A 24775-nucleotide genomic window follows, 5' to 3' on the forward strand; every position below is an offset into this window, starting at 1 on the left:
CTAAAAAATAACATCAAAAATGAAAAGTTTGACCCAAAATAAGTGGGTTTCAAAAAAAATTTCATTCAGATCGGATAAAAATTGGGTTTAATATGAAAAAATCGATTTTTTGAACTTTATGACGTCATCAAAATCCAAAAAATTAAATTTTGCTCTATCACATCTAAACTACATCCAATTTTAATAAACCAAGTATGGAATTATACTAAATTTGAGCCAAACTTTTCAAATTTATGGTCAAATTTAACCTACCTATAAGAGTTTTGAAAATAGTGGAGTCCTGGTGCTGATATCTCGCAAACAGCTGAATGCTAACTAAAAAATAATATGAAAAATGAAAAGTTTGACCCAAAATTAGTGGGTTTCAAAAAAAATTTCATTCAGATCGGATAAAATTTGGACGTTTTATGAAAAAAATCGATTTTTTGAACTTTATGACGTCATCAAAATCCAAAAATTTAAATTTTGCTCTATTACATCCAAATTATATCCATTTTTAATAAACTAACTATGGAATTATACTAAATTTGGGCCATACTTTTCAAATTTATGGTCAAATTTAACCTAGCTATAAAAGTTTTAAAAATATTGGGGTCCTGGTGTCAATATCTCACAAAAGCTGAATGTTAGCTAAAAAATAACATCAAAAATGAAAAGTTTAACCCAAAATTAGTGGGTTTCAAAAAAATTCCATTCAGATCGGATTAAATTTGGGTATATTATGAAAAAATCGATTTTTTGAACTTTATGACGTCATCAAAATCCAAAAAATTAATTTTTGCTGTATCACATCGAAATTATATCGAATTTTAATGAGCCAAGTATGAAATTATACTAAATTTGGGCCATACTTTTCAAATTTGTTGTCAAATTTAACCTACCTACAAAAAATACATATCTACAAAATTTAATCGAAATTGGTTTAGTGTTTCGGGCGCAAACGAACATCGTGGCATGGGTTTTTTTTTTATATAAAGATTTATGAAGCATTTAATATTTTTTGCCAAGTCATATTACTCGTTATTAATTGTCCAGATTATCGGAGGGTCATAAATTTTAACAAAAAAATACCTACCGTTCTGTAATCACAATCTATTGTTATCTGCATGCTACCGTTTTATTAGTATACCGTGTGTTTCAAAATTTTAATTTAGTTTTTGTTGTTCAATTATAGGTATTTTAATGTCCTTTTTAAACCAAGCGCTGCGCGCCAACTTTACGTAAGATCATTTTGGTTTACAATTTTAACCATATCTCCGGTTCTATTGGTCGTATCAAGAATTCAATAGTTTAGGAGCTATGGCCGTATATACAATTTATTTATAACACCCCCCCCCCTCACTACCACTCTGAGCGATGAGAAAATTTGGATTCAGTGGATCAAAATACGTCGAAATACACTCCTTGTTCGATGAGACCTATAAATGCATACGAAACCGACTCAGCGCCTATACTATGATACCTCCTTTCTTTTTTTGAGTTATCGTGGTCACAGACGGACAACGCACAACCAGAAATGGACTAATTATGTGATTTTATGAACACCTATACCAAAATTTTGTTTGTATCATCAATTTTTTTAAACGATTACAAACTTGGGACTAAACTTAATAAATCTTGATAAATATATTTCATATATACAGGGTATAATAATTTTTCAGTAAAATTGCTTAAAAGCAAGAAAAAAGAAATAAAAATTTTACAATAAATAATAAATTTGGACGCGTGGCGTGTTCAATAAATTTTTATTAATCGCATCGCAAAAACAAAATATAACAATCGACCTTTGATTTACTTAAAATTTTATTATTATATAAATTAAAAAGTGATAAGAATGAATTATTAAATTATTGATAATAAAATAAAAACGATTCAAACAAATTTGTTAGAATAGATGTCATGCTTATAACATTTGACCCGAGTCAAGCGTGTAGACCAGTAGCGAGAGCACTCTCAAGTGATCATTTCAAGTATTAGTTCACAGATGGGGTTCAAAGTGTAATAAAATCACAGACAGATTTATAATTCATTCACGAACACAATTCTATTAACATTCTCATTCTGTCAAACTAAAAAAAAAACATTCTAAATATAATCGCAACCGCAACAAAACAATAAAAAAACATGTGCTTTTAAAATAATCTGATTTGGGTTTGAAAACATCTAAAACTTTCGGAGTGATTTCATTGTTAAAAAATTCTTATCTCAATTCACAAGATGAATTTTCCGCAATGGTTATGTTTATCGTATTGGGCCGTAATTCTTGGCACGAATGAAGCTGCTTTACGGCTAATATTTACTATTTTTTTGGGTATGTTCATTCTTTAATTTTTCTTTTAAAATATCGGCAATAGTTTGTACAGATAATCGTTAATATTGAATAAATTGATTATTTATTGTTGAAACTTTGTTCTGTAATCGAACACGTCATTATTACTAAAATTACAAAGGATTTGTGATAATAGCCAAATTATTTTAGTAATTCGAAACATTTTATGTTGATATTTATGTTAGAAATGTTTCAACAGATTATTCTAAACACATCTTTGATTTCGGGGAAATCCCAATTAATACATAAATACATCGAAATTGATTTTTAATTTCAAATAAATTCAAATTTGGTAACAAAAATAACGTTTTCAAATTTATTTTAGATTAATAACGGTCAAAAATGATTCTTTTTTGTTTCGGACAGTATGCCAAAAATGTAATAAAATGAATAAAAAATATTTTCTATCTTTGTCCAACTTATAATGTACTGACTGTACGAAACAATAATGAATTGTAATTGAAATTAAAAGGTCTATTGCTCGAATTGTTTCAATAATCGAAGATATAAAACAATGAACTGTCGATTTTGTGAGCAGTAAGTCATCGATGGGAATGAGTCTGATTTTGTTACTCGGGGGTTTTTGGGGCTTTCTTTCTTTGTCTACAAAATTCGATTTTGGTTTTTTTTTTGTTGGTTTTCTGGAACAGCAAAAGGTTCTGGCCTGTTTTTTTATGACCAGGCTGTTTTTTAGTTATCAAATTAGCTCTTTTGGAAAAATCCTTCATGGGGTCACTCTGAAAACCCTTTTATTTTGGGTATTTGAATATAAAAAACTAAATGAATCGTCATTTTCTTTTCCAGGATATCCAAACGCAATAATTTTTCGCAAATTCTTTCATACAAGATCAAAATTTTTACGAAATTTGTATTGCGCGCTAACTGGACTAATACTTGGGTACTATAATTTTGGAACACATATTTTACATTGTGTGGTAACCGTTTTGGGTACATATTTAATTACACTGAAAATTGATGGAAAATTGGGAGTACTTTGCAGTTGGATTTGGAACTTGGGATACTTGTTGGCTGGTTACTATTGGACGGAAACACATGACTATGATATTTTATGGACAATGCCACAATGTGTGCTATGTTTGCGCATGATTGGCTTTTCAATCGATGTTTACGACTCGTATTTCAAGGAGTATCGACAACGGAGCGCTTACAGCTTGAAAAATAGTGTTAATCTATTTCCAAGTTTAACGGAAATATTTGGATTTGCATTTTTCCCATCGTCATTTTTAATTGGACCACAATTTAATTACGCCCGTTACGCGTCCTTCGTTGAAAATAGTTTTGATCCTGCGTTTCATAATCAACTGCCACCTAGTGTCAATTATGCAATACGTACATTCTTACGTGGCCTTTTTTATTTGATTGTATCCCAAATTGGAGCGTTATGGATCCCAACCGATTATTTGCTAACATCGGATTTCGCTAATTTATCAATAATCACTCGATTATTTTATCTTGGATGTTGGGGCCGAGCAACTTTGTACAAATACATCGCATGTTGGTTGTTGACGGAAGGTGCATGCGCCTTGTTTGGTTTAACGTATAACGGACGTGACAAACAAAATCCAGATAAAATTTTATGGAATGGAGTGCAAAATGTGGATGTAACACGATTTGAAACGTGCCACGAATTTACACATTACATCCAAAGTTTCAACTGCAATACAAACACTTGGGTTGCCGAAAATGTTTACAAACGACTTAAAGACTTGAACAGCAAAATGATCAGCCAAATTGTTACCCTACTATTTTTGGCAATATGGCATGGATTCCATACTGGATATTACGTTACCTTTGTTTTGGAATTTATTGTGCTGTATTTTGAACGTGAAGTAAGTTTATGGTTTTTTTAGGCCAAAATTCGAATCGTTTGAGAGGCCATAAACCAATATTGCGTTACCAATGATCTAATTTTTTTTTACAGTTTTATGGCTTGCTGAAAAAACGACCATATCTTTTACGCGGTCTTCAATTCCCAATACCAAAATTAATTTGTTTAGCCATCAAAAGGATCTACACTTTGGTCTTTATGGGCTTCTGTTTGCTACCATTCGTATTGCGGGTCTACGATAAATATTCCGTAGCAATTGCTAACGTCAACTATGTTGGATTCATACTATTTTGTGCTTGGCCAATTTATAAGCCACTTGTACGATTATCTTTGAAACCTATCGAAAATGCGGTCTTGTCTATTTGGGGTGATGTATTACGAGAAGCAGTCGAAGCGGAGAAACCAAAAGAAAAGTCAAGTCAACCAGCAAAGCAAGAAAATCAGAAAGCACAGCTGAAATCAGAAACAAATTCGGGACTGGGAGCAGGCGTGCGTTATCGCGGCGACACATTACAACAACATTTGGATCGACTTAAAAGTGAATTACATCGAGGCTTGCTTGCAGAGCGCGATCACTTAAAGAATGAATTACATATAAGTTTAGATCGATTTCTATCGATTGAATCACCATCGAGTGAAACTAGCTACCAAGAATATTGGCGAAAAATATTTTTATTCGATCAAAATGGTACCGAACAATTTGTGCCAAAATTTCAACTGTCTGAAGACGAGTACACTCAACTAGAAAAACAATTTACGGATGATATTCAAAGTTTGGGTGTGACGAATACTCGAGTCATTTTTAAACGACCTTCGACCTTGAATATTCCAAAGACTCAATCATCGTCAGAGGCTTTACTGTCAAGTGAACGGAAAGATCTATAAAGTTAGGATTAGGGTTGAGGTTTTGGATTCGTTTTCATTGAATTAAGCTGTCAAATATCCGCATCTGTCTCACCTATTTTAAGTCGAATTTTACCGGTTTATTCAAGGTCCAGAGACTTCAGACCTTTCTAGATCGAGTCCGTCTGTCTAATCTCCTGGATCTCTTCTGGTACACTTCGACTCAATCACCGTCAGAGGTTTTACTGTAAAGTGAACGGAAAGATCTATAAAACTTAGGATTAGGGTTAAGGTTTAGTTAGGGTTCGTTTTTATTGAATTAAGCTGTGAACTCAAAATTTTATTTATTCAAATATCCGCATCTGTTTCACCTATTTATTGATCGTTCGCGTTCATCAAAAAATTATTAAGCTTCGCACGCGTAAATCAAACAGCTTAGTTCAATTTTTACCATTTTTTTTACATTTAAATAAATTATTTGTTCATCCAAACAATTTGTCGCTTAATCAGAATATATGTTGGCACCAATACTAGAGATGGGTGGCGATGCCCGTTCAAAACTTCGATTTGACAAGAAATTCTCAGGTTCTGATGTCCCAGTCGGAGAAAATTTTACATATGTCATACAAAGCATCTATTGTTCGAAACTGACAATAGCCTGACGGACACAATACACTACTTTGGGCGAGATATCGTATTAAACACAATCGTGGTTTTTGGGTTCGATCAAATTGAGTATTTGTATATTTATCGCCACGCATATTTTAGCCTCATTACTGAACGTATATATTTAGATTAGCTAGCATTTTAATCCTATCAACTGTTAGACCTAAATGTAGTTTTTTTGCCCACAACAAAAATTTACCCTACGTTGGTTTAGCTTCGTCACTTATGAATTTCTTCTATTAAGATTGACAGAACTTTTTAAAGGTCTGTAGGACGATTGGAGGGACCGAATACCCAAAGCGATTATTGATTACCACTAGTATTCGTTTTACTCAGATTTCGCGACGAGTTAAGTACTTTGTATCGGTGCTAACATATCTAAACTTTGCTAAAATATTTCAAATAGATCAAAATAAAATAGTCTCAAATTGTAAAATCGATCATGAATCTGTGATATCAACAAAATTAGGGCGAGAATTTTTTCAAAATTTTCCTATTTTTCTCAACTATTTTGATTTAACACACATGAACAGTTAGAAAATTTGAGATTAGGTGCTAGAAATATATTATGGTACATATTCGAAAAATGACCAAAGACACTTTCTTGTATCATTCCAAAAGACCCAAGGTCTTTTAGCTTCTTCGTGGTACTACAATCTACAACAATTTTCAACAAATTCGGTACTCGAACCTGCACTTCTGGGATTCATGCCAAGCGCCATAGCCAGTTCGGCTATACGAACTCTAGGCACAGAGTGTAATTTTTTCAACTCATCGAATTTTTTCCTTGGGTTTGGAAAATTTTTAGCATTTATTTAAAACAAAAGTATTGCATTTAAAGTCAATTTTTCCATTGATTTTTTTTCTAGTGCCATAGAAAAATAAAAATTACAAAATAAGCATCAAATTTAAAAACATTACGACATTCTGGTTTTTTTTTTTTCCTTAATTAAAGGTGATTACAAATTTTGCCACAAAATTATCCAAAGTATATTACCAAAAAAGAGTATTGGATACATAAATTTTTTCTATTGGTAAAACCGTCCTAATTTGTTAAAAAAATGTATAATAAGAAGGGAGAATACAATAATTAAAAAATAATAATTAGTTATTTTTTCTGTCCCCATAAATTATTAATTCCTTAAATAAATCAGCTATGAAATTTGAAATCATGGAGAGTAGAGAAGGAGACCACACTCAAGTAATCGTATAAATTATAGTTACCTTTTGTACCACTAGCGTCGCTATTTTTCCTTTTGTACCAAAGAGAATATCGTGTAATAAATAGGAGTGAAATAAGCAAGGAACCAATTTTATTTTGAAGTAAATCAAATTACCACAAAACCCTCCGACCAATATCCTGGTACAAAGGGAACATTATTCACATCTTTTTAGCCATTTGCTTACATGGAATTCGATCTCCTTTTATACTTTTCATGATTGAAAATTAGCTACAATCCTCTTTAGAAGCCATCTTTCAAGGAAATATAGAAGAATTGTCGATTACGATACTGTAACGGTATTGTTTTCATTTCGATTGTTTCATTTTCCAAAATTAATCCCCCCCCCCTCCGATTATCTTTCTTGATTATCTTCATCCAACATGAATATAATAAGTTAAGTAAAGCCTTCATCGAGGCGTTCGATCTTTGTTGGCTGCGGCATCATTGGACCCTTCTTAGCTCCGTGGTGAGGCATTTTTATTCCTTTATTTAGAACGATTTAATATATATAGATCATTATTTAGAACGACTTAAGACTATTGTAAATTGGACTTTACAATTACAAATTTATCTACTGTAAATTAGGCTTTATACAATATCAAAAAGTATTTTGAAATATATAAGCAAGTGGCTATCCGCACAATACCGTCTACGGTCTAGACCGTATACGGTCTATTTAGACGCGGTATGAAATTATTTTTGCCCTTTTATACCGTGGGGCCCTTATACCGTGCACGGTATACTTTTTCACGGTATACTCTTTATGCGTCGAGCCCTTATACCGTGTGCGGTATAGTCTCGTCCACGGTATACACAATATAGATTGGAAGGCTTATTTGAAGCAAAGGAAATATACCGTGTGCGGTATACTCTCGTCCACGGTAAACACAATACAGATGGGAAAGCGTATTCTATAGAGATTTATTGCCGTGCGAGGTTTTTAACCGCACACGATAAGCTATAACACACGGTATACGTTTATACAGAGATTTTCAAGCCGTGCGAGGTTTTTAACTACACACGGTATGTCATAATAGACTGTATACGTCTAGATAGAACTTTTAAGACTAGTAGAGTGAAATTACGCCTTGTGTATGGATTAAAAGTTCGAGCAATGAAACTATGGGATTTTTCTTTTCACATCAAAAGAAGTATTTTTTGAAATTTTTTACTTTCCCGGAGTGGTGCAACATGTTTAAAAAACAAAATGGCGTCAAAAATGAAATTTTTTTCAGAAATTTTATCATTTTTATTTTATATTCGCAAATGGAGACATCGGTGCATATCCAAATTTGGTAGGTTTGTAGTCAATGTTAAGAACTACTCCTCATATTTTTTTGGTGGGGTTTCGTCCCTTCCCCTCCCAGTTATATATATATGTATACATACATATGGTAAAACAGTTCATTTGACTGTAACTTGAAAAATATTCGATTGATTTTAATGAAACTAATATCAATAGTAGGTTTTATTACTTACAACTTTCGGTTAAAATTTTAGCGAAATCCGTTAAATAGTTCGGCCAAAATATCCAATTTAGGGAATTGTTTAAAATGGCTGCCATTTTATGCCATTTTGTCCTACGAGGTTAAATTTTTTTTTAAATTGTAGCATTTTTTATTATCTTTCGATTTTATAATAAGTGATTTACCCGTAAAATGACTCCTTGATCCATATTTTTGCGAAAAACGGAAAATTTAACACTTTCTGGAAATAATTGTTTGGGGGGTGTATGGACTGGCTTTGGGGGGTGTTTTTTGCTTTGGCATGAGAAAAATATTTTTAAAAGAGGTCTATATGGTTTAAAGCAAAATTTTTAAGTTTTAACCCCCGCGCTGTAAGGGGGAAGGGGTGTATGAAATTAATGTATCTTAAAAGATTTTAAAAAGAGGTCAAAATAGTTTAAAATGCTAAAGTAACCCAAAATTTTAGCTGTTTATATTAATATAGCACTTTTTACAACATCCACCCCTTCCGCTCCCCCTTTCATATTTTTTGCAAATTCAAAATTTTTAGGACGTATAAAGGGGATTTTGGGGTCGCTGATCTCGAATTTTGCAATAGATTATCAAAAACAATTGTAATATTTTTAGGGGGTGTACTTATTTTGGCCAAAAGTTCGAGATCAGCAACCCCCAAAGCCCCTTTATACATCTTAAAAATTTTGAATTTACAAAAAATATGAAAGGGGGAGCGGAAGGGGTGGATGTTGTAAAAAGTGCTATATTAATATAAACAGCTAAAATTTTGGGTTACTTTAGCATTTTAAACTATTTTGACCTCTTTTTAAAATCTTTTAAGATACATTAATTTCATACACCCCTTCCCCCTTACAGCGCGGGGGTTAAAACTTAAAAATTTTGCTTTAAACCATATAGACCTCTTTTAAAAATATTTTTCTCATGCCAAAGCAAAAAACACCCCCCAAAGCCAGTCCATACACCCCCCAAACAATTATTTCCAGAAAGTGTTAAATTTTCCGTTTTTCGCAAAAATATGGATCAAGGAGTCATTTTACGGGTAAATCACTTATTATAAAATCGAAAGATAATAAAAAATGCTACAATTTAAAAAAAAATTTAACCTCGTAGGACAAAATGGCATAAAATGGCAGCCATTTTAAACAATTCCCTAAATTGGAAATTTTGGCCGAACTATTTAACGGATTTCGCTAAAATTTTAACCGAAAGTTGTAAGTAATAAAACCTACTATTGATATTAGTTTCATTAAAATCAATCGAATATTTTTCAAGTTACAGTCAAATGAACTGTTTTACCATATGTATGTATACATATATATATAACTGGGAGGGGAAGGGACGAAACCCCACCAAAAAAATATGAGGAGTAGTTCTTAACATTGACTACAAACCTACCAAATTTGAATATGCACCGATGTCTCCTTTTGCGAATATAAAATAAAAATGATAAAATTTCTGAAAAAAATTTCATTTTTGACGCCATTTTGTTTTTTAAACATGTTGCACCACTCCGGGAAAGTAAAAAATTTCAAAAAATACTTATTTTGATGTGAAAAGAAAAACCCCAAAGTTTCATTGCTCGAACTTTTAATCCATATAACAGCCTTTTTTTGCTTAGATTTACTCCAGTAGACATGAAATTGCTTTATACTGCACGCAGTGAGCTATATCTCACGGTACATCTATATATTTAACTTGTGGAGCCTTGTATGCTTTTATACTAATTAATTTGAATAAAGTAAGTAAGGAGCTTCGAATTGATAATAAAAATTGAATAATCTTCCACAAAAAAAAAGTACATCCTCGTAGATGAATAAAGTACAACATAATGTACAACTGATACAAGTCATAGTATTTTACTATGACTTGTGTAGTTAAGCACAAGTCATAGTATTTTACTATGACTTGTGGAGTGGAGCACAAGTCACAGTACTTTACTATGACTTGAGCAGTGGAGCACAAGTCATAGTAGTTTACTTCCTAATAGACATAGGGCTAGTTCCCCGGAGTTAAATGACGCTTTCAATTTCGATTATTTCTCACGGGAAAGTACTATTTTTTTCCATGTAATCGAAAGAGTGGAGTTTATTCTTCAACATACTTTAAATTGAATAAAATAACTTCAAATTTAATATTGGGTATCCATCCCAGATCTGTACAAGTACAATAAATAGTTCAAAAAAATTAAAACTCAAGCATATGCAGGGTATTTAGACAAAAAAGTCAGTAATTATTTATCTTCACTTGTATTTATTAACTTCAATACTTAATAAAATATAACAAATATAATAGATACATATTTTTTTGCTTTCCTTCTTCAAGTTTTAAAGTTTGATCAAAGTTTAACGAAAAACAAGAAAATTTCTTATTTATTTACAAAAAAAAAAAGAACAAAAATTGATTGACAAAACAAATAACGTAAAATAAAACTTTAAATTTTCAGATATCACAGTCAATAAATTATGAAAAACCGTTTTTAATATTAATATTAATATTAATACGATGGATTATGGGTACGAAACGAAATACCTTAATATTCAAATTTGTATCGACTGTTCGATATTCAAAATGGATCTTGAACGGAACGAACCGAACGGAATTATATAAAACTCAATATACAGGTTGTTTTATTTAACTTGAGATATACGTGCAACTCGAAAAACAAGTTTAATCGAACAAAATCCATCAAACGAAAAAAGAAAGACACACATCTTGTCGCGATGAAACTTATTTTTCGAGTTTCAAGTACACCTCAACTTAAAAAAACACCTTTTACTCCAAAAAATAAAAAATTGGATCAAAGTTCATTTTAGACGATTAATCAAAGAACATGAATCAAAGTTGCCAAAATCCTGAAGAATATCGATCAGCCAATAAATTTACATCTCAATAACACATCTATAAAAATTTTAAATAAAATTATAGAAAGCGGTTTAGCGTTTATTAAGTGAGAATGAGACCCCCTAGAACTTGGGACAAACCAACATGGCATGCCCTCTTTTCAAAAACAAAAGGCGACAAGCTTCAAAAGAAATTGGTCTATAAAAAAAATTCGATTTCGCCGAGACACGAACAACTCTGTACGATGGTTAAACGTTCCAACTTTTTAACTTAGAAAGTTTTGAAGTTTTTTTTGACAGGGGCTTGGATCCCTTGGATAGGGGGTCTCACTTACGACTGCGAACACTCTAAAATACTTTCTATACAAATACTGTAAACAAGAACAAGTTCACTATTTTCTTTTTTAGTGTGCTATTTTTTTAGTGATTGTGAAAATATATCTAGGGGGGGGGGGTATATTTTAGTTTTGCATATGTTACAAACATTTTTCAAAATTATTTTCCAGAATGGCCATAGCAATAATGTTGTTTTAGGAAATATTCCACAACACAAGGTCAATTAATAGAATACCAAGATGACGATCGAATTGTTTTTATGAAATAACCAAATTTTTTTTAAGGTTATAGCAAAAATTCCCTCGACTGTTTCTAAAATTTGAGAAAAACCGGACTCAAACACTGAGATTTCGTGGTTATATCGTTCGAAGAGTCTGGTTTTCAGAATTTATATTTTAGGACAAATGTGTCCTGAAAAATGGATTGAATCCACCTCGAAGTTTTAGTGTCTCAGAATGTTTCCTAATACTTTTAAATACATATTTCAAAATCGATTGCCATTCTAAATTTCGAAAAATTTTTGATAATTTCCACTAAGTGAAAATGAAGTGAATAAAGTACGGACTAGTTTTTCTTTTTTATAAAATGGACATTTTGATATATTAATGGAAAAATTTAATACTAATTATTATCTACAGGGTGTAACTTAAAAATACACACTTCTCGATCTTAACCAAACTGACAAAACTTACGATAACGTTGCGTTACGTTTTAACTCAAAAACATCCTCATTTCCAACTTTCCCTGATTAATTCTTAATCTATCATATCCCCTGATAGGATCCGATTCTCCCACTTTTAATTACTCAGTTTTGGTCTAGAGCACAGAAGGGTGGAGGTCTCTGATGATCTCACTTGTAGGGGAGAACGATACCTCCATATATGTTATTTGAGAATGTTTGGGTCCGAAACTTTGAATGTATTAATCTTGGGAGAAATCCCGACGGAGAAGCTATGAGCTTCATCTGCTTTAAAGAGGATCTCTTACCAGGAAACGTTTCGTGTTTGAGTAACAGGTGCGAAGGACCCATTTGCGGTACCACTCTTATGTTTCATTATTGTTATCACTCTATCTTGGAAACGAGTTAAACATCCAACATTAAACGAAAAATAAAGAAGGAGCTCTTATTTAAGTTACACCCTGTACAAAAGAAATATAGCGAGCGAATTCTATTCGATTCGAACAGAATGCAATGCGTTGATGGAAATGGAAGTAATTACAGTTATACAGAACAGAACAGAATAAGTAAATTGTATCACTATGTTTGAAAACAAATTGAAAATCGATCCCGATTTGTTGATTGGGGAATGAGGAGGGTTTTATAGTTATGTGTCGTGCCGCCAGACTTACTCTTCTGGTTCTGGAATTTGCACGATTGCACTTTGTCGTAACGTTTTTACACATCATTAAAATTGAAAAGTTTTTGAGTAAGTTTGACACTGGTTTGACGTTTCTGACGTTTAACTGCGAATTTGGAATTGAATTACTAAATTGTAAATAAATAAAGTTAATTTTTACGTTCAACTTTCGCAATAAGTTCATCACAAATGCTAGCTAATTCCTTGCAGTCCTTGTTCCGCTGATCCACAACTGATTGTAACGAGCTATTCTTTAATTCTAATGTTTTAATGATTGCTTCTAACCGTAATATTTCATCCTCATATTTCTTCTTCATTTCAATTAATTCATCGTTGGCCCTAAAATAGAAAACAGTTGACTGAGTTAATTGTTTAAATATCATGTATAGAAAGTGCTTGCTTTATTTTTTTTATAAATAAGAAAACTGTAAAAAACCAACACAATTATGAGCTCTATTTAAATTGATTTTGTTTTCGAAAGTATTTTTTAGAATATTTAGTATTTCAAGAATATTTCAAACAGGGTTCGAGGATATATATCATGATATATATCCATTGATATATAACCGATCCGATATATATCACGTGAATTTTTATGATATATATCAATACAAAAATGATTTAAAAAACTTTAATATTATTTAGTAATTTTTGGCGTTTGTTATCGTATGTCTACTTCCCAAATTTTGATGGCATTGGAGTAGAGTTAAAAGCTACTAATACTAAGCTCAAATCGTGTCGTGTCAGAAAAAGTTCCGTTACTAAAGAGTAAGTTTAAGTAAGATTCAAAATCGGAAGATGATCTAGCTTTATCTTCCTTGCAGTCAAACCAAGCACAATTATGAAACGACATTTTTTTATTTATTTTTTATTTGATAATTAACAGTTTATTACGAATGATTGATGACTGATTTGATAATTAAAAGACTCTAGAGTTATACTCTAGAGTTATTATTTGTAATGTTTATTGTTTTGTTGCCTAAGTGTAGGTACCTACCGACTGATAACAATTGACTGATAATAATTTATAAAATTGTTTTTTGTTTTAAAATTGATTTTTATTTATAAAAGTTTTATTATTTTTAATTGATTTTGCCTGATCTAGAAGAATATTTTATGTTTTGATTTCATTTGTCTGATTTGAAGTGCCTGCCTAAGTAAATAAAACCTTTAAAACATTTTAGTTTTTTTTTTAAATATCAAAATTTTGATATATATCGGATATTTTCGAACCCTGATTTCAAAAGACCACTAATTGAAGCTCCGTGCAAATTTTCAATTCTCTATCTTTTATAGTTTTGGAGAAAATGGACACCAAAGTTTTATTCTAATTGCGCCCCCAAGAATAAACAGTGACGTTCACGACAAAATGTTTCAAACGAAACGTTCCCAATTTTTTACGTTCTAGTACGCTATAAATTTCAACTTGATATCTCATTTCGTTTTTGACAAGACAACCGGAAATGGACTAATTAGGTGATTTTATAAACACCTAAACCAAAATTTTGTTGGTAGCATTAATATTTTTAAGCTCTAGTTACAAACTTGGGACTAAACGTATACCTTGCATATTACATATATGTAATATGAAAGGTATAATGAAGTGAATTAAATAGATAAGATAAAGATAACTTACTTATCAAGTTGGTTTGTTTGAAAGAATACTTATTACTTACTTGTCACGTTCCTTTGCAATACACGCATTATCCCGAATTAGTTTTGCAATCGTTTTTTCATACTCGGAAATAACAACACTGAAATATAACATAATCATTCTGTTACACACTGTACTTTAATATAAAATTATTTTCTAGATTTTTAGAGAAGCGTATCAAAGGTAACACAGGATTGCCAAACGTCCTTAAATGAGCTAGCGGAACAAATGAATGTAAACCTTATATTGAATACCAAGATACCGGGATACCGGGATATTCCAGGGAATTGTAGGCATAAGGCAAGCGGAAATAGTACTCAATACGCATCCAGGAGTTCCGTTTGCGAGCAAGCACATCTTGGATGAGGATATCTTAAAAAAGCTTATCTTAGATGGAGAGAGGAACGCACTTTTGTAACTATAAGACAGATATGGTTTGAATACAATCGTAGGAGTTCCCAAGTACTTATATCACTTCAAAGGACCTCTATAAACAAAACTTGCGGCTATTACAGGATTCTCGCTAAGCAACAAAGATGCTGAACGCCTGGGCCTGAGGAAACGATGTCTGACTCCTTTGAGTCAGTCTTTCTTTGAAGACGTCTCCGACCTTAACTCCGTTAATCTGAAATCACTTCTGCTGTTCTTAAACAGCTCCAAAGAGTTCTTGTAGTAATGACTCTTTTTCGATATCACAACGGAATCTTTGATGTAAGTATGTCCCATCACAGGACAGCTACTCTAGTCCGCTCTAGTCTAGTAAACCGTAGCTAGAGCAGAGTGAATTAACGTCTAGAATTTTAGAAATTTCCAGGTTTTCAGCAATAACTTATAATTTAACGTTTACATCATAAATAAATAAATGAAAATGAACTTACTTCAGTTTTTCCTCGTTTTTTTTGGCCGCAATTGCTTGCTGAACCAAATTTTCATCTGCTCTAGTATTGGTGGAGGGTAAATCTTTTAATTCCATCACACTACTGAGTAATTGGCGCGCCATAATTGCTGTCTGTAAATTACAAAAAAAAAAATAAAAATCATAAAAAAAATAGATTTTTCTTTTCCTTTTTTAGTTATCGTGTATTTTGTTAACAGACGGAAATGGACTAATTAAGTGATTTTATTGAAACCTATATCAAAATTTTTTCTGACCCGTGGGTCAGAAAATCTGAAGATGAATTCTTTGTACACACAGTACACAATGTAGATTCAAGGTGCTTTAAAAACAAACACCATAACCCCAAACTTTGAAATATTAACTTTACACGATTAATAACATATTTTAATTAACTTTACATTTATTCATTTTTAGAAATGAAAAACCATTTTTATTGGCAATTAAAAATTTGTAAATTTTGTTAATTCAAGAAAAATTGATAATTTTAAACACTATCACTTGATCACTTGATTCAAAATACAGAATACAAAAATGAATAAACTTACGTTTGGATCCACATCGTCCCGTTTTGAAATCGTTTTAACAAGTGCGTTGGCGCTTTCCAGTACTTCGGCTAACTTTTCTTCTGCAGTCGATTTTTTTTTGTCGTCCACTTCAGATAATGTCATTGAGGCTATTAAGTCGATGAGGTTAGCTTCTAAGTCTAGTGGAGTTGAGTCGATCTTGTCCTTCGATGTTCCTGGAGTTAATAAGTCGACGACGTTACCTTCTAAGACTGGTGGAGTTGAGTCGATCTTGTCCTTCGATGTTCCTGGACTGCAATCTTCTAGTATTGTATAGGTTCTATTTAATGTATGTTCCGGTATTTTCTTGGTATTTTTCTTTGTATTTTTCTTTCCCTGCCACGACGTATCTACTGAAGATTTCCGATTTTTATCATTCATTTTTTTTTTTAATTTTACAGTAGAAAATTTTTTAACAGAAATTCAACTTCGATGTTACTTACGTACTTCTAATGAAAAACTGATGAAAATTTATTCGTTTGTGTCTCTTGGTTACTAAAACTCTCTTTTGTTTTTCACTTATTCTTGTACAGCCATCATCCACAGTCTACTACTCACAACTCACTATCTTATTTATTTCTATAGACTATAGATACACAAAATATACTTGGTAGTCATCAACCTATAAAAATAGGACTACGTTAAAAACCGCTCCGATTATAACTATCTTAAAGGGACTGTACAATTGAGATGGTGATTCAATTTTGGTCATCACTTCAGATGAAGAACTATCACTGCACGGACAGAAAAGTTGGTTTTTGAAAATCTTTAGAAATGCGTGTATTTATCCGATAGCACCTTTATATAGCTGGAGCAGTTTTCTTTCAAAATTATTAATTCTTCCATTCCTTTTAACAAAATTAAATAAAAGCCTGTTAGAAAACATGTTAGAATACAAAAACGGTCTTGATATAGCGTCCTAATTCGATTTTTTCGTATCACAGTTTGTCCTCTGACATTAGGGTGTTATCATATAAGCATTATCTTACAATTTTAGCTACCAAATTATTACTTTAGTACTTAGTAATTCTTTGTAACTTATTCAAACTAATATTGACTGCATTGTATAAATTTGTTGAGCTGTGTCTTGCTAAAAAATGAACAATTATCAACCATTACATATTCTGGAGCCGCAAACATGCTAATTAGTCCAGTAGTCCAGTGTTTGTAGTCCATGATAACTATACACAAAATCAAGTTCATTTGATTGTATTAGGTTTGTTCTTTGCAACAAAACTGCTCCTGTTATATCAAAATGGCGGAGCATTGCTTGTACTTGTAATATATCTAATTTGACATTTTAAAACATTTTATTGGAGAATATTTTTATGAAAAGTTAAAGAAAAATTATTCAGGTAAGATTATTTATCAAAATCAGCGTATGATTTCAATTAGTTTATTATAAAATTTTTTACTCTCTTAAGGTTTATTTACATAATGACGTTTGACGTTGAGTTTGAGCGTCAAATTAGGTTACGTGATCAGTTTAGTTTAAACAATGTTTAGCTTTTTACGATTTTATGCTGAGGATTTTTTTTTTTCATATAGCATCATAATTTCATTTATCTTTTGAAATAGTATTTAAGAAAATTTTGTTTATTTGTTCGACACATATAGAGTTTTTATGATGAGATTGTTTTGTAGCAAAATAAAATGACGTACATAATGACGTTTGACGTTGAGTTTGAGCGTCAAATTAGGTCACGTGGTCAGTTTAGTTTAAACAATGTTTAGCTTTTTACGATTTTATGCTGAGGATTTTTTTTTTCATATAGCATCATAATTTCATTTATCTTTTGAAATAGTATTTAAGAAAATTTTGTTTATTTGTTCGACACATATAGGGTTTTTATGATGAGATTGTTTTGTAGCAAAATAAAATGACGTACATAATGACGTTTGACGTTGAGTTTGAGCGTCAAATTAGGTCACGTGGTCAGTTTAGTTTAAACAATGTTTAGCTTTTTACGATTTTATGCTGAGAATTTTTTTTTCATATAGCATCATAATTTCATTTATCTTTTGAAATAGTATTTAAGAAAATAGTATTTAAGAAAATTTTGAAAATTTTTGAAAAATACCGTATACCGTATACGGTATACCCTAATAATAATTTTGTATGAAATTGGAACACGAAGCGGACGTGTAACAGATAGTTAGACATAAAATATTTTAGACAATTTGAAAGAAAATTTTTATTTAAATAAAGTTTAGAGATAATGAGAAAAAAGAATTATATTCGGAATAGATAAATAAAGTTTGTGAAATTGTTAATATTTAGTTTGAGGGATTTTCTAAATTGTTGAGTTTGTAATAAACTTCAGTGGTGACAAACAAATGTTCACTGACGGTGCAAGTTTGTAGTTTGTAATAATAAACTTTTCATTTGTTGTTACAATCTTGACATTTTTCATTAGGTTTTCTTTTATTTATTAAAAGTTTCAATATGCCCGAACAAATTAGTCCGGATAAAAAACCAACGGCTACGGCTAAAGTTAAAGATGATAAACAAGAATTGGTATGTAATTAAATAGAAAAATGAGAAAATCAAAAGAAGGTTAATTTTCTCAAAATTTGTTTTTAGTCTGAAGAAGATAAACAGCTACAAGAAGAATTAGATTTATGTGTGGAACGTTTACAGGTAAATATTTCACAGGCTTATTTTTCAATCAAAATTCCCGTTTAAGACTTTGTTTACTTGTTATTGTAACAAATTATTCGAAAATAAGGTTAGGTATCGAATTATTTCATTTGTAAACATTCAAGTATTTTGTCTTCGAAAATAATCAATTTTTTGAAGTTTGGGACTGGCGTTGAACCAATTACTTTTCTTTACATGTGAAGTTATAGAAAAACTATCGAAGTAGAGCAAATTTTCAAATTTAAAACAAGATTTTAGTAATTTTAGGATTCAGAATTATGAATAGTCGAAGAAATAAAGCAATGAATTGTCGATTTCGTGAGTAGTATGACGTGAGTGAAGTGAAGTGAGGGTGCTAAAAACTGGAAATTAAATATCGAATATCACAACGAAAATGACCCTCGAAGTACCTGGTGCCCACGGTTGGCAGTATACATACTCGGGGGGTTTTCTGGGCTGTTGAATACGAATATTACATCAAAAATGGCCTCTGAGGTACCTGGTGCTCAGGGCGGACGATAGAGGGACACACAGCGACGAAATATGCTACATCCAAGAGACGATGTGTATACTGCTCGTCCTGGACACCAGGTACCTCGGGGGCCCATTTTCATTGTGATATTCGATCTCAGCGGCCCCAGAATCCCGGGCTACAAAATTTAGACCATTTCATCGATATTTTTATTTAGTTTTCAGTTTTTCCTTTTTACTAATTGAATGTAAAAAAAACCGCATCCTGATCCGACTGATCACGAAATCGATATTTGACCCGTTTTGAGTGCTTAATTCTTCGTCTAGAAGCAAATGTAAAAATTTTAGTGAGGGAAAGTTTCTTTGCTTGAATTTTTCTCTAAACGAAAAGATATCGATTGAAATTTGTATTTTGATTTTCAGGAAGATGATCAATCGTTATATTTACCATCCTTAGAAATACTTCGATCTCATATTCGAGCATCGACCACATCAATGACCTCCGTACCGAAACCATTAAAGTTCATGCGCACACATTACGACACAATGCAAAAGGTCTTTGAAAAAATCAAAGATAAACAAACGAAAAAAGTATGCGCCGATGTTCTAAGTGTTCTCTCCATGACAATGGGCGAAAATCGTGAATGCTTAAAATACAATTTACTGGCGGCACCGAACGACATCTCACAATGGGGTCACGAATACGTTCGTCATTTAGCTGGTGAAATTGCATGCGAATGGAATGAGCTACCCGATTTCCCCGAAAGTGATTATATTCGACAACGTTTGGTTGCGTTGGCCGAACAAATTGTACCGTATAATATGTCGCATAATGCTGAAGCCGAAGCATGTGATTTGTTGATGGAAATCGAACATTTGGAGTTACTTTACAAGTACGTCGATGAAAATGTCTACCAACGAGTTTGCTTGTATTTGCATTCGTGTGTACCGTATGTTGCCGATCCCGAATATTCGCCATTATTAAAAACGGCTTTACGTCTCTACAAAATGTTTAATCAGTATCCACAAGCGTTGCGTTTAGCCATGCAATATAATGATCGCTCTTTGATTGAGGAAATTTTCACCAGCTGTACTGATGTGTAAGTATTTTCTGGCCAATTTATTTCTATCCTAAAAATTTCAGTTATGTTTTTGTTTTACAACTTAGTATATACAGAATATTTAAACAATTATATGTGTTTGTTGTAGAGCTATTAAAAAGCAATTGGCATGTATGCTAGCACGTCAACAAATTTTCATCGAATTGAACGAAAACACACAAGATTACGATGACCTGTTGGAGATCATGTCGAATGCGCATCTTAATCATCACTTCCTGAATCTAGCCCGAGAATTAGATATCATGGAACCCAAAACACCCGACGATGTTTACAAATCACATTTAGACAGTTCACGACCCCCCTTCGGTGGTGGTCAAATTGATTCCGCTCGTCAAAATCTAGCATCCAGTTTTGTGAATGGCTTTGTAAATGCTGGATTCGGCCAGGATAAGCTATTAATGGTTGATGGGAATAAATGGTTGTTTAAGAACAAGGAACATGGGATGATGAGTGCGACTGCATCACTTGGACTTGTGTTGTTGTGGGACGTCGATGGTGGTTTGACGCCGATCGATAAATATTTGTATTCGTCCGAGGACTACATCAAGTCTGGAGCACTGTTAGCTTGTGGTATTGTTAATTGTGGTGTTCGTAACGAATGCGATCCAGCTCTGGCTTTACTCTCCGATTACGTTCTCCACAACACAATTGTAATGCGTCTAGGTGCAATATTAGGTTTAGGTCTTGCGTACGCCGGCTCAAATCGTGAAGAAGTTTTATCAATATTAACTCCAGTTTTCTCCGATCCTAAATCTAACATGGAAGTGATTGGAGTTGCTGGATTAGCTTGTGGAATGATCGCCGTTGGATCGTGTAACAGCGAAATTACGGCCACAATTACTCAAACTTTGATGGAGAAATCTGAATCTGATTTGAAGGATACATATGCGAGATTCTTACCGTTAAGTTTGGGTCTAATACATTTGGGACGTCAAGACGCTGTAGAAGCTTTAATCGCTGCTTTAGAAGTTATACCAGAACCTTTCAAATCGATGGCCACAACTTTGGTTGAAGTTTGCGCTTATGCTGGAACTGGAAATGTATTAAAAATTCAACAATTACTTCACATCTGTTCGGAACATTACGAAACTTCTGGCGAAGAATCATCCACGACCTATTCAGGCGGTACACCAATTACACATATTGTGAATAGTAGGGATCGTGCGTCGGCGAAGGAAGCCAAAGAAAAAGCACAACGGGAAAAAGAAGAACGGGAACGTAGCGATCAAAGTAGCAAACAAGCGATTGCGGTTTTGGGTATAGCTTTAATTAGTATGGGCGAAGAACTTGGATGTGAAATGGCTTTTAGAACGTTCGGACATTTGTTACGGTATTGTGAGCCGGTTATACGACGATCTGTTCCATTAGCTTTGGGTCTGATATCCGTGTCAAATCCAAAATTAACAATATTAGATACGTTAAGTAAATTTTCGCACGATTCAGATCCAGAAGTAGCGCATAACGCAATCTTTGCGATGGGTCTCGTTGGGGCTGGCACAAATAATGCTCGTTTGGCTGCTATGTTACGTCAATTAGCACAATATCATGCAAAGGATCCAAATAATTTGTTTATGGTACGAATTGCTCAAGGTTTAGCGCATTTAGGTAAAGGTACATTGACTTTAAGTCCATATCACAGTGATAGACAACTATTGAGTCCTGTTGCATTAGCTGGAATTTTAGCGACAATTATTGGATTTTTAGATGTGAAAAATAGTAAGTCGCCATTCTGAAAATTCATACTTAAGCATTTTACTAATAATTTTGTTTTCTTTGCAGTTATTCTTGGAAAGTCACACTATTTGCTGTATTCGTTAGCCGCTGCCATGCAACCGAGAATGCTAGTCACCTTCGATGAGGAATTAAATCCATTGGCTGTACCTGTTCGTGTAGGAATGGTATGTCCAAGTCTTTCATTCGAATACTCCTTAGAAAATTATTATTACTCTATTAAGGGCCTCTGTTCGCAAAGTTATTGCGGTTATCACAGGACACTGGCTGGGCGGCAAGCATGCTGAACGCTTAGACGTGGCAGTGTATCACGACTACTGCAGGAGCTGTCACAGTGGTGACGAGGAGGAGACAATGATCATCTTCTCTGTCACTGCCCAGCTCTTGTCATGAAGAGATGGACTTACTTGAGCCAGTCTCTCTTTGACGACCTCTCCGACCTAAAGTCAGTCGACGTCAAAGCCCTTCTGCTGTTCTTAAACAGCTCCAAATGATTCATGGAGTAGTGGCCGGGGATGGGCCAACTCTTTTACGGTATCACAACGGACCTTATGGTCTAAGTGTGTCCCACCTCAGGACAGCCACTCTAAACTAACCTAACATTAATATGTTGTTTTCATGTTACTGTATGCGCGCGCATCATAAAAACTATATTATTGAAGTTATTGAGAAGATTTTTGTTTTGTTTTAACAGGCTGTGGATGTTGTGGGACAAGCAGGACGACCTAAAACCATAACTGGTTTCCAGACGCACACAACACCTGTGTTATTAGCGTACGGTGAGCGTGCTGAATTAGCTACTGAAGAATATATTCCATTAACACCAATCGTGGAAGGTTTTGTTATATTAAGAAAGAATCCAGACTTGTAAAGAGAAGTGGATATTTATTTATAGGGTTAAGTGTGCTGTGTTTGAGTTGGATTGGAAGCTTTAAGAGCTTTGTAAGCTCAAACTTCCTTCCGTCCTTCATTTACGGAAGTTTTTATAACAAATTTTATATTTTATTAAACAAATTGTAAGTATTGAATTTAATATTTAAGTATTTAAATCTTTTTTTAAGTGTACCATTTTTTAACCTAACTTTAAATGAATAAATACAAATATATTGATTTAGTTTTTTATTGATTTATTGCATTGTTTTATTTAAAATTTTGACAACATTATTACTGCCACCATAGGCATCCTTACGGCGCGGTAGGGGGGGGGGTTGTGCGTGGCACATGTGGCACTGAGAAAAACGATATCTCGGATTCCCAAAAAATTCAAGAATCAGGTTCATTTAGCGATCGAGCTAGTAGTTTCTGAGAAAAACGATATTTCGGATCGATTTTTGCTGATATCTCGAAAAATACTCTTCCAAATATTAAATGAAGTCGATTTTTGAATTTTTTGGGTTAAAATTACCTTATAAAATGAGTTTCATCCAAATCGGAAAGAGGAAATTTTTTTCGGTTTTTTGAAATTTTCTTAAGGGGTACCCCTTTGAAAAAATCGAAAAATTCGAAAAATATTTTATATTTCGGAATTTGATAAAACTCAGTTTATAAGGTAATTTTGACCCAAAAAAATCAAAAATCGCACTCATTTGGCGATCGAGCTAGTAGTTTCTGAGAAAAATGATATTTTGGATCGATTTTTGTCGTTATCTCGAAAAATACTCTTCCAAATATTAAATGAAGTCGATTTTTGAATTTTTTGGGTTAAAATTACCTTATAAAATGAGTTTCACCCAAATCGGAAAGATGATATTTTTTTCGATTTTTTGTAATTTTTTTAAGGGGTACCCCTTTACAAAAATCGAAAAATTCGAAAAATATTTTATATTTCGGAATTTGATAAAACTCAGTTTATAAGGTAATTTTGGCCCAAATAATTCAAAAATCGTACTCATTTGGCGATCAAGTTAATAGTTTCTGAGAAAAACGGTATTTTGGATCGATTTTTGTCGTTATCTCCAAAAATACTCTTCCAAATGTTAATTGAACTCGATTTTTGAATTTTTTGGGTTAAAATTACCTTATAAAATGAGTTTCACCCAAATCGGAAAGATGAAATTTTTTTCGATTTTTTGGAATTTTCTTAAGGGGTACCCCTTGACAAAAATCGAAAAATTCGAAAAATATTTTATATTTCGAAATTCGATAAAACTCGGTTTATAAGGTAATTTTGACCCAAATAATTCAAAAATTGGGTTTATTTGGCGATTGGGCTAGTAGTTTCAATGATATCGGTCGAAATTCCATATGAAATGTTCGGTAATTCGCTGTGCCAGCGAAAGAATTTGAGATTAATTTTTGAGATACAAATTAACCAAAATTGAAACAATTTAATCGAATTTGATTACATAAGAAATCGTAATCGAACAACCAATTTGAAGCATCACAAGATAAATGCCGAATATCTAGAAATAGAGAAAAATGTTCGAATAAATAAATTACGACATTATTTAAAAAAACAAAAAATTTATTTTTTATCACAATGTTTACAAAAACAGAGAAAAGGCATAAAATAGTGTCATGGCTGAAATTTCGACAAAAATCCATTGGTTTGCTAACTATAAATACCTAACTATTCCGAAATTTTTCTGCAACGAAATCAATCATCCCTCTTTCTCTAACCTCACCAAGAACCGAATTATTTCCAAGTTTAAATGTTGGACTAGACTAGATATCTTTTATTGGATTTTAATGCTGAGAAAGACTCTATCTAGTGATAGAAAAAAGAACTATTGTCAGAACGCCAAATATAGTAAAGCATATATCTCCTCTCT

The 24775-nt window shown here is 32.6% G+C and overlaps 3 protein-coding genes across 8 annotated transcripts; 2 read left to right on the plus strand and 1 right to left on the minus strand.

The window, feature by feature from the left end:
• Positions 1-1900: 1900 nt before the first annotated feature.
• On the plus strand, positions 1901-6737 carry LOC123302261 (lysophospholipid acyltransferase 5). The gene is made up of 3 exons (XM_044885119.1): positions 1901-2311; positions 3134-4179; positions 4272-6737. Exons 1-3 carry the CDS (start codon positions 2218-2220, stop codon positions 5061-5063), a joined length of 1932 nt encoding a protein of 643 aa, XP_044741054.1. The 5' UTR covers positions 1901-2217; the 3' UTR covers positions 5064-6737.
• Positions 6738-10870: 4133 nt separating this feature from the next.
• LOC123302285 (transforming acidic coiled-coil-containing protein 1-like) lies at positions 10871-16605 on the minus strand. 6 transcript variants are annotated; one of them, XM_044885156.1, is made up of 6 exons: positions 16484-16592; positions 16282-16390; positions 16023-16206; positions 15458-15588; positions 14602-14679; positions 10871-13264 (listed from the first exon to the last, which is right to left on the minus strand). In XM_044885156.1, exons 3-6 carry the CDS (start codon positions 16143-16145, stop codon positions 13075-13077), a joined length of 522 nt encoding a protein of 173 aa, XP_044741091.1. In that variant the 5' UTR covers positions 16146-16206; positions 16282-16390; positions 16484-16592; the 3' UTR covers positions 10871-13074. The 6 variants fall into 6 exon arrangements, with proteins under 6 accessions (XP_044741091.1, XP_044741090.1, XP_044741088.1 ...); XM_044885155.1 differs by having other exon boundaries at positions 16023-16390; positions 16488-16605; XM_044885153.1 differs by having other exon boundaries at positions 16023-16393; positions 16484-16605.
• A 1780-nt stretch (positions 16606-18385) lies between these two features.
• Positions 18386-23130, plus strand: LOC123302456 (26S proteasome non-ATPase regulatory subunit 2-like). The gene is made up of 6 exons (XM_044885359.1): positions 18386-18558; positions 18625-18681; positions 19576-20252; positions 20362-21989; positions 22053-22171; positions 22699-23130. The coding sequence occupies exons 1-6, from the start codon at positions 18487-18489 to the stop codon at positions 22873-22875; spliced, it is 2730 nt and encodes a 909-aa protein (XP_044741294.1). The 5' UTR covers positions 18386-18486; the 3' UTR covers positions 22876-23130.
• The last annotated feature ends 1645 nt before the right edge of the window (positions 23131-24775 follow it).

The sequence above is a fragment of the Chrysoperla carnea genome, chromosome X (genome assembly GCF_905475395.1).
Source record: "Chrysoperla carnea chromosome X, inChrCarn1.1, whole genome shotgun sequence".
NCBI lineage: Eukaryota > Metazoa > Arthropoda > Insecta > Neuroptera > Chrysopidae > Chrysoperla > Chrysoperla carnea.